This window comes from Mangifera indica, chromosome 14 (assembly GCF_011075055.1).
Source record: "Mangifera indica cultivar Alphonso chromosome 14, CATAS_Mindica_2.1, whole genome shotgun sequence".
In the NCBI taxonomy this organism is placed as follows: domain Eukaryota; kingdom Viridiplantae; phylum Streptophyta; class Magnoliopsida; order Sapindales; family Anacardiaceae; genus Mangifera; species Mangifera indica.
Window position 1 is genome coordinate 3,254,192 of NC_058150.1, and position 11,093 is coordinate 3,265,284.

Below are 11,093 nucleotides of genomic sequence, written 5' to 3' on the forward strand. Positions count from 1 at the left end.
TTATGTATTCAAAATAGATATATATAATTTTATTGATGAATATATGTATCATTATTAACCCTCATTTTATTTAGTATAATTGATGGGTTTTGTTAATGTATGTTCATGATAATCAGAAATAATCAAGATTTTTCTTAGACACACATCAGGAAAATCCATAACTATTTCCTACATTTATAATTAAGCTCATATATAGATATATATTACTATTAGGGGGCGTTTGGTTGGGGGTTTTTAAGATTACCTTGGTAATCTATCTTTTATTCTCTTGTTTGGTTTGTCAGTAATAAAAGATTACAGTAATTTTCTATTACCAATATTGACGTGACAGGTAATATATGTGGTAATCTGATTACCACTTTCACCTTAGGTATTTAAAGATTACTGAGGTAATCTTGAGTTTATTATAATTATATTATTATTTATTAATTTTTTGAGATAAAAATAAATTTATTTTTAATTAATATGACAAATAATATAAAAAATATTTAAAAATAATTATATTCAAGGGCATTTAAGTAAAATAATTTACTAGTAATCTTTTATTACCTTTAACCAAATACAATAATTATTTATACCTACTAAATTTTATCAAACACAGTAATCATTTATACCCAGTAATCTTCTAAGTAATCTATCTTCAAAGTAATCTTTCTATTTTGGTAATAAAACATTACCCAAACCAAACACCCCCTTAGTGTACGTTCCCCAATAGTAAAGTGATGTGTAAAGATTTTGAATTGGCAATTAGCATAGTTAAGGTTATATTTGAATTGAATCACATTCGTATTCACTTAAATTTTGAGTTTGGTTTGATTTGAGTAGAGTCATGCTTGAATTCAAGCTTGAGTGCATTGAACTAATCTCAAGATTGTTTGAGTTTATCTCATTTGAGGGGAGTTGAATTCAAGTTTGAGTTCAGTTTGATACTATAGTAAAAAAAAAGACTAAAATAATAACGTTTTGATGTATATTTATAAAAACAATGTTGTTTTATTAATTTATACGAGATTTTTTAGGCTTGTAAATCCGGCAAGCCGAATACCCTTAAAGTTAAAGTTTGAAAACATTTAACAATTAGACTCAAATGCCAATTCATTTCAGACTTATTTAGATCAAGCTCAATAATTTTAAATTTAAATAAATTCAATTTGAGCATAACCCTAAAAATAGTTAATATGGGCAAATCTAACAGCTGAGAACGCGACATAAATTGAGTTAATATTGTTTGTAGGGCATCTTCCCATAGAATTTAGCCATACTAATTTAATATTAAGTTGTATCTTCTTCTAAAGCTCTTAATTTACACTTTTTGTCCAACCACGAAAACTTGATGTAACATTTGTCACCGTTGAACTCAAAATTTTAATCTAATCATTATTATATGATATTTATAAAGATAAACGGATAATGTTTAATATCTAATTTTCATTTTTTCGGACCGAACGGACTCGTTTAAAACATGAATTTTTCAAACCAACTTCTTTATTTATTAATTTTTTTAATTCGAGAAGGAACCACCCACCTCACCTTCCACTCAAGCATCCCTTTCATTGATACCCTTTATATACAACTCTTCCCATTTGAATTCCAGCAAGTTTCAAGATTTCATTAATTTGGTTAAGCTTTCGAGATCACCTTCTAGTTTGATTCCATTCTCCTTTTCCAGTTCCATAGTTTCTCTATATTAACAACCTTTCTCTCTGCCTCCTCTCACCACAAATTGTTGTTTCTTTAATTTCTCTGTAACCAAGAGTTTTGATTTTGCTTCAACAATGGCTACAAGTTTGAGCAAACGTAGCTCTGATGCCACAACCCTAGTTGATGGCTATAACCAGGTCAATGTCAGCCTTGAGGCATCGAAGCTCATGGCAAATGGCCATATGTTTCTCTCTGATGTTCCTGATAACATCACTGTTACTCCTTCTCACTACACCACCGACAAGTCGGTCTCCTCCGTCGGATCCTTCGTGGGATTCGACACTTTGGAGCCCAGCAGCCGCCACGTGGTTTCTGTTGGGAAGCTCAAGAACATTCGGTTCATGAGCATTTTCAGGTTCAAAGTTTGGTGGACAACTCACTGGGTGGGGTCCAACGGCAGAGACCTTGAAACCGAGACCCAGATGGTGATTCTGGATAAATCCGAGTCGGGCCGGCCCTATGTTCTCCTTCTTCCTCTAGTCGAGGGGCCTTTCCGAGCCTCTCTCCAGCCCGGAAACGACGACAACATCGACATTTGCGTCGAAAGCGGGTCGTCGAAAGTCTCCGCCACTTCCTTCCAGAGTGTACTGTACGTCCATGTCGGCGAGGACCCTTTCAACTTGGTGAAAGAAGCCATGAAAGTGGTTAAACTTCATTTAGGAACCTTCAAGCTGTTGGAGGAGAAAACACTTCCAGCAATCGTGGACAAATTCGGTTGGTGTACGTGGGACGCATTTTACCTAACGGTGCACCCGCAAGGCGTGATGGAAGGCGTAAAGGGTCTCGTTGAAGGTGGGTGCCCACCTGGGCACGTGTTGATCGACGACGGGTGGCAGTCCATCAGCCATGATGAGGATCCCATCACCAAAGAAGGCATGAATCATACCGTTGCAGGAGAACAAATGCCATGTAGGCTACTAAAATTCCAAGAAAATTACAAATTCAGAGACTATATAAGCCCGAAGAAATCGGAAAACAGCGGCGGCAAGGGCATGGGCGCCTTCATTAAAGATCTCAAGGAAGAGTTTAATACTGTTGATCAAGTTTACGTGTGGCATGCGCTGTGCGGCTACTGGGGCGGCTTAAGGCCGAAAGTGCCAGGATTGCCGGAAGCGAATATCGTGAAGCCGAAGCTTTCCCCCGGATTAGAGATGACGATGGAGGATCTGGCGGTTGATAAGATCTTCAACACCGGAGTGGGGCTGGTTCCGCCGGAGATCGTTGATAAAATGTATGAAGGGCTCCACGCACACTTGGAGAAAGTTGGCATTGACGGGGTGAAGGTTGACGTTATCCATGTAAGTTCAATTAAAATTCGGTTTTATTTTTTAATGTTTTGCGATAGACAATAAATCATATTATACAATTTAAATAAATTTTATTTATTTAAACAAATTTTATTTTATTTTTAAAAATACCCTCCCTATTAATTACATTAAATTCAGTTTAAAAGAAAAAATTTTCAAAAAAAAAAATACTGAATCTAACATAATTAACAAAAAAAGATATTATTAAAAATAAAATTAAATTTACTTAAAAAAATAAAATCACTCAAAGTTTGTATAAAAAGTTTTAGACATAAACTTTTATGTTTATATTAATTAATATCTTTTTATTTTTTATCTTTAACTTTAATAACGGTAATATGAATAGCATTTATTAAAGGTGAAATAAATAAATGTTTACAAATAAATAATATAAACTTTTATGTGTAAATTAAAATGATAATTTATGATTAAATGATATAATTATTTACTTATTTTTTTATTTTATAATTAATTAATTAAATACTAATATATTAAATTATACATAAAAATTTATATAATTTATTTATACACATAATATTCTGCCCATCCCCCTACTTTAAACAAAGTTGTACCTATCCTTACATCGCACACCTATTAACCAATTCTGTGAGTACTGCTTGTAAACAGCACCACGTGTACCCGTTTATCTTGTGAACAACACCAATAAACAGTATCAGGTTTATCCATCTACTTCCTCATCCCGTGTCTGCTGGCCAATCCTTTGAACTGTGTTTTTAAACAGTATGGAGTCTATTGTAAACAGTATTAGTAAACAAAGCCTACGAACACTATTCGTTTTAATTGTCTTAAGGTTGAAAATGAGGATAAAATGAGTTAAAAATTGGGATATTTAATATATTCTTATAAGGTACAAAAAAAGGATTAAAATTATATAATATGATTAAAAAAATTAAATTAAATTAATTAATTTTCATTGTTAGGACAAACTCAATGAAATACTAACTGCTATGATAAAATCTATTGGTTAGTTGGAGACAGACAGTTGGTTTTCAGTTACTTTTGACTTGTTTGGTCGGCACGCTACTCCTATGTTTTATAACTAAACGAAACCGTTTTCCGACAAATCTGAAAAATTAATTTGATAACTGGGTCTTGTAGTACTGACTCATATTCTGTAAAATTTGACAGCTTTTAGAGATGTTGTGCGAGAATTATGGAGGCAGAGTGGATCTTGCAAAAGCGTATTACAAGGCTTTAACAGAGTCTGTGAGAAAGCATTTTAAGGGCAATGGAGTCATTGCCAGCATGGAGCACTGCAACGATTTCATGTTTCTAGGGACAGAGGCCATTGCTCTTGGCCGTGTTGGTATGTTATTTTGTCTTTTAATTAATTTCAAAAAGATAATAATTCTATTATCACAGAATAAACTATCGCTAATAGAAATGACAGTGTTAAGCTTGTATTGGTGATTCACGTCACCCTTGTATTGGAGACATGTGAATGGGAAAGTGTTAAGCTCTATCGGCCCCCATTGATGTTTTTACCCACAAACCAAAAAGACTATCAACCCAATAACAAAGCTAATATATTTTAATTGGGCTAGGCTAACGTAATGTTGTTTTTCTGTGGATCAACAGGCGATGACTTTTGGTGCACTGACCCATCCGGTGATCCAAACGGTACGTTTTGGCTGCAAGGATGTCACATGGTGCACTGTGCCTACAACAGCTTGTGGATGGGCAACTTCATTCACCCAGATTGGGATATGTTCCAATCTACTCACCCTTGTGCCGAATTTCATGCGGCCTCCAGGGCCATTTCCGGCGGTCCAATTTATGTTAGTGACACCGTCGGTAAGCACAACTTCCCTCTGCTCAAACGCTTAGCCATGCCTGACGGCTCCATTCTCCGCTGTGAACACTATGCCCTTCCCACCAAAGACTGTCTCTTTGATGATCCTCTGCACGATGGCAAGACCATGCTCAAAATTTGGAACCTCAACAAGGTTTAAAAATTTTGAATCACTTTTTCAGCCTTAGTTAAAATAAATAACATTTTTCTTCTTGAAATTAATTATAAATAACATTTTCTTATCCAAAATTAAATTTTGTTAACTGAAACTACTGTTTCATTTTTTTTTAAATTATTATATATCCCTAAATTAATAAAAATTAAAAATAACTTTTTAAATATTCATATTTTATAAAAAGTCTCTTATTTACTTTTCTTCTCACTTTCATCCATTCTTTCTCTCTTCTGATAAATTAGAGTGTATTTTATATTGTAATTTTTGAAAATATTTGTATATTCATGAAATTTTTTAGATGATTATTAGAAATTTGAAAAAAATTTGGAGTGTTTTGAAAATTTTTTAAATATCAGTTTAACTCTAATAGTTTGAAAAATGATAATTAACTTTAAAAATAGAAAATATTGAAACAAATTTTTTTTAAGAGTTTAATTATTATATTTAAAATATTTTGATTTAATAAAAAATTATTATTTTTTATTTTTAAAATTAACAAATAGTTTTTTTTTTTTGTTTTACTCGTGTTAAAGAGTATTTTTTAAACTTGATAAGTTTGAGTCTGGGTGACAAAAATATTATTTACTCATTTTTGTGTGTCTGAGGATTTATTTTTTTTTTTCACTTTTTTACAGTGCACTGGAGTTATCGGAGCATTCAATTGCCAAGGAGGAGGATGGTGTCGCGAGACTCGGCGCAACCAATGCTTTTCTCAATATTCTCACAAGGTGACAGCCAAGACGAATGCTAAAGACATTGAATGGAATACCGGGAAGAACCCCATGTCCATTGAAGGAGTAGAACTTTTCGCCATGTACTTGTCGGAGTCCAAGAAGCTCATTCTCTCCAAGCCAACCGATGACATTGAAATTTCCCTGGAGCCCTTCACATTCGAACTCATCACTATCTCTCCGGTCACCACTTTGCTCGGAAATTCGGTGAAATTCGCCCCTGTTGGCCTGGTGAATATGCTTAATACAGGCGGCGCTGTCCGGTCTTTGTGTTACAGTGAGAGTGGTGTGAAGGTTGGAGTCAAAGGAAGTGGAGAAATGAGAGTGTTCGCATCTGCGAAACCAAGGAGTTGCATGATTGATGGAGAAGATGCAGTGTATGAATACGAAGAGAAAATGGTTGCCCTTCAAGTGCCATGGTCAAATCCTTCTGGTTTATCTATAATTGAATACTTATTTTAGAGCTAAAGTTGTTAATTCATAATGAAGAAATTTACAGTAAGTAATTGCTAAGGGGTTAATTTCTCCCAGAAATAAAGTACGGCTATTATTAATTTCTTTGGGGTAAATTTTTACTTTTATCTTCCTTCAAGCTACGAGGTTTGCGCCACATGTAAATATCCACCTTAGGGGTGTTCACAAGCTAACCCGCTGTCCAATGAGCTACCTTTGGAGTAAAATATTTCTACTCGATTATTATTTAAATAATATTATGTATACTTATAATAAATATTAAATTAGATATTAATTATAATGTATCATTATATGATTAAATATTACAAACGTTTAAAAAAGAATTCTTTTCTCATGATTTGATTAATCTCAACACTTTCGTTTTTTAACCTACATAATATAACTATCGTAGACCTACTTATAGTTTTCACCATGAACACAAACGTGCCACTAGAGTATACAAACAACGGGAAAAAGGCAATAGCAAGGTCGGCGAAATAAAGTTAGAGATATTAACTCTTATATGTATAACTTATTACGAGATCAAACATACTAAAGATATTTATTAATGTGAATAAAATTATATATAAAACTAAAACTAAATTTTAATAATTAAAATTACTTAATCATATGCATGCTGTTAAATCATCTGTCCTTAGTTAATTAAATTTACCTATGCTAAACAAGACAATTGCAATCATAGAAGATGGGCCTAGTAGTGGCCCAGTCCATAACAAATAAGACTGTTCAAGAGGTGAATTGATAGCGTGGCGGCATAATGCACTAATAACTATGCTGCAGAGCAACAGCTATCTTAACAGTCTGATTAGCCAACCCAACAATTACAAATCCTAAACTCCAAAACCCCAACAGCAAGCCAAAGCCAACAAGAATAATAATAATAATTCACTAAACTAGGACAGTTTCATTTCCTTCAATCTTCCTATTTGCGATGAATACGTCGCAGTTTATGGATAAGCAGATAATGGATTTGACAACCTCCCATATTGGCACTAGCCCCAACAAAGACAAGGACAAGGACTTCATCGATCTAATGAACAATCCGCAGCACCATGAAGATCACGATGTGAATAATGGCGTTGCGATTGGAATTAAGAAGGAAGAGATCGTACCCAGTTACGATTTTCAGCCGATTCGCGGGGGATTGTCTCAATCGTTTAATTTTGATTCTGCCTCTACTGCTAGGGTTTGGAATTCTGCTGATAATGAATCTAAATCTCTTTTCAGAGTAATTTGCTTTTTTCCCTCTTTCTCTTTGTTTGTATTGGAAGTGGGGGTTTTTTCTGTATTGTTGAGTGTTTTATTGGGTTGAATTGATTGATTCATTCGGTGGTTGGGTTGTTGTTGATTGAGTTTATGCCTTGAAGGTCTTGCTTAGTTAAATTGGTGGATGCTTTTAGTCAGGCTTTTGAGCTAAAATTTTTACATTATTAACGTTGAACATCAGACTTGTTACCAGTTGACTGTGGATGTTACTAGGATGATAGTCATCTGAAAGATATAGTCTGGGAATGTTTCCAGGAACATAGCAGTTCAAATTCCTTGATTGAATTACTTAATATGCTTACTTACTTGTTATGATCGGTTTTGGAGTTGCTGGTATATAGTTATTCATGGAGCTGAATGATGGAAAATTCTCGTTTGCAGACACAATAGTTCAGTTTTTTTTTTTTTTTAATTTCAATTTGCGAGGGTGTTGACTGTTTACTGTGAAGAAGGTTTTTTAGAAGCATTTTAGCTGACTGGTTTCCATCTTTATGATTCATACCAAATATACATTATTGAGATTTTGATGTTCTTTTGTTTTGTACAGAATTATAACTCCATTGACACAGTTGAACCTGCAAAATTTGTTCTGGAGAAGGACTGTAATACCTCAGATGCCACTATTGTGTCAGAGATTGATCGAACCATGAAGAAATATGTTGATAATATGCTGCAGGTGTTAGAAAGCGTCAGTGCACGAATAACTCAGTTGGAGACAAGGACCCACAACCTTGAGAATTCTATTGATGATTTGAAGCTATCTCTAGGAAAGAATCATGGAATTACTGATGGAAAAATGAGGCTGATGGAAAATATTCTGAGAGAGGTATCTTCTTCACTTCCTCATCCTCTTAGTGCTCACTGTCTTAACATATTAAATGCCTTGGGTATTTTGTTTGAATTAGGTGCATCTTATCATAGGGTAGAATGGATTGTATCTTATCATAAGAAGTGAAAATAAGACATATCTAATCAGAATTTAGAATTAGGAGCTTTGGTTAATGGCAAATTTTCACTCGATTAGAAACTCAGAATTCTTACCCTCTGCTTCTAATGAATTTTAAGATTATTCCTTATCGAGGTTAAGCTGCAAAAGGTTGTTGGATAGGAGGTTTTTTGTGGTAAGGATTATCCACATATCTGTAAGTGCTTAGCTAGACAACTACTGACACATGCATTGTTGTATAGCTTTAGTCCCCTTTATGGTTTTGGAATTGTGGACACTTGGTTTACTTCCTGTCACTTGAAAAGGGGCCCCAAAAAAAAAAAAAAAAACGGAAGGTTCAAATTATGAGGATCATCTTTTACAAGTCTAAGCAACATTTAACTATCCTGATTCCAAGTCATATGGCAAAGTGCTCTCTCTTTTATCTAACAGAAAGCTTAACTTCAACATCTTCAAGTGTGACATTGTGTTATTGGGATCAGCTTTTCTGAGTTTTAGGCCACTTAATCTGGTGTGCAATACGGATAGATTTATTCTTTAAACAAATTGTCTTTCATCCTTTTTGTACACAATTGCTGATTTTCAGAGAAAGGGATTATTTGGAATTGTAGTGTTGGAACATAATAAGAGCCCAGTGTATTGTGATGAAAAAATGAAAACCATGAGCTTGTGCTTAATTGATGCCTGAAGTCACAAAGTGAATCTTAAAAAACTGCTTCACCATTGAAGCCTTCAAGCAAGGCACTCATTCGCCCCCCATAACTTCATATGCTGATTCTTGTTAGCTTTTTCTTCTTCAAAAGAGGCCCATTTTTCAATCTTATTGTATTATATAATGATATTTTCAGTTGATCGTCATCACTTGTATGCATAATATGCTTAAATTTGTTGTCTTTTTCCCCTTGTGAGGGCCTAAGAATTGAAATAAAGAGTGATCTAGGCTTTGTGAAAGCAAGCTTAGTCTTTTGCTGCTTCATTAAGTGCTAGGATATTGAATTTTTGTGGGGTGGGTACTTGATTCATCATCCATTCCAGCTTATAAGCTTATGTTTATATTACTAAATCAATCATAATGTGGTGTGCATTTGCCGTTTGTAATCAATCAAATGCAGGTACAATCAGGGGTTCTACTTTTGAAGGACAAGCAAGAAATGGTGGAGGCTCAGCTACAGCTTTCAAAGCTGCAAGTATCAAAGGTAGATCAGCAACAATTAGAAAGCCAGAGCTCTGGGTATGTGGATACTGTGCAGCAAGCAGCATCTGCTCCCCTGCAATCTCACCTCCTGCCACCTCCTCCTCCTATTACTTTTCCACAGTCAGTTCCTGCTCTTCCTCCCACTGTTGTTCCTCCCCTTCCTGCTACCCAACAGAATCTGCAACCTCCAGTTCAGCTCCCTAGTCAGTTCCCTCCTAGCCATGTTCCTTCTGTGCCTCAGAGAGAAACTTACTTTCCATCCCCAGGTCAAACTCAAGATGCCCCAAATCAACACTACCAAGTTCCTCCACCTCAGCCGCAACACCATCCTCCTGCAGCACCACCACATCAACCATATCAACCTCCACCACAGCCACAGTACTCTCAGCCACCCCACCCACCTCAACTTCAATCTTCATTAGGCCACCTTTCTGAAGATGCAGCTTACAATCCACCTCAGAACTATGCACCAAACCTTCACCCACCTCCTTCTCAGCCAGCAAGTTCCCCTCCCTCCCAACAGTATTATGGGACTCCTCCTCCTCCTCCTCCTCCTCCTTCCCATATGTATGAGCCACCATCCAGCAGATCTAGTTCTGGGTTTCCTGCAGGTTATGGGCCACAATCTGGGCCTAGTGAACCATACCCCTATGGTGGACCACCCTCTCAGTATGGTAGTGGTTCCACAATGAAACAACAACTCCCTGCTGCCACAGCACAGAGTGGTGGAAGTGGCTATCCTCATCTCCCAACTGCTCGTGTTTTACCACAAGCACTTCCTACTGCCTCTGGGGTTGGTGGTGGCTCAGCTTATCCTGGATCTGGAAATAGAGTTCCTGTGGATGATGTGGTTGACAAGGTGACAAGTATGGGATTCCCCAGGGACCATGTTAGAGCAACAGTTCACAAGCTGACAGAGAATGGCCAGTCAGTTGATCTGAACATGGTGCTGGATAAGCTAATGAACGATGGGGAAGTCCAACCTCAGAGAGGTTGGTTTGGTCGGTAGCATGGTATCTTTGATTCAAACTGAAGTATACAGTTACTACTCTCAGATCATTTGCTGAGGATGAACTGTTGCATGGAATTCAGGGTTCTCTCCCTGTTGGATTCCTTGGTTGCTTTTATTTCGATTTATTTTTTGTTTGGTCACTTCGCAGCACATTATCTTGCTTATCAAGACTTTGGTTTGCGACTGCCTTTCTTCATTCCATTTGTGTATACTAACAATAATTTGAAGTGCATTATTCTCCTCTAAATGTATACCGACATCTACTGGTAGAGTAACTGGATTAGATTTTGCTCTTTCAAATGGGCCTTTCCATGAATGAACATAAGAATATGAATTTAGTAAAACAATTCTATAGTTGTTTTCAGTTCTTCTATTGGTTTCAACTTATCAGGAGTTCAAGTTCTTAGTATTTCTGTTACCTGAAAAAAAGAATATAAACCCATATATAGAATTCTTATGGTATATTTTGTTAA

The 11,093-nt window shown here is 35.7% G+C and overlaps 2 protein-coding genes across 2 annotated transcripts; both read left to right on the forward strand.

Annotated features, from left to right (window-relative positions):
* The first annotated feature begins 1,575 nt into the window (after window positions 1–1,575).
* LOC123195875 (probable galactinol--sucrose galactosyltransferase 5) lies at window positions 1,576–6,281 on the forward strand. The gene is made up of 4 exons (XM_044609741.1): window positions 1,576–2,999; window positions 4,158–4,335; window positions 4,608–4,975; window positions 5,632–6,281. Exons 1-4 carry the CDS (start codon window positions 1,776–1,778, stop codon window positions 6,187–6,189), a joined length of 2,328 nt encoding a protein of 775 aa, XP_044465676.1. The 5' UTR covers window positions 1,576–1,775; the 3' UTR covers window positions 6,190–6,281.
* A 678-nt stretch (window positions 6,282–6,959) lies between these two features.
* On the forward strand, window positions 6,960–10,984 carry LOC123196598 (myosin tail region-interacting protein MTI1-like). Its single transcript, XM_044610653.1, has 3 exons — window positions 6,960–7,429; window positions 8,015–8,293; window positions 9,526–10,984. Exons 1-3 carry the CDS (start codon window positions 7,133–7,135, stop codon window positions 10,615–10,617), a joined length of 1,668 nt encoding a protein of 555 aa, XP_044466588.1. The 5' UTR covers window positions 6,960–7,132; the 3' UTR covers window positions 10,618–10,984.
* The last annotated feature ends 109 nt before the right edge of the window (window positions 10,985–11,093 follow it).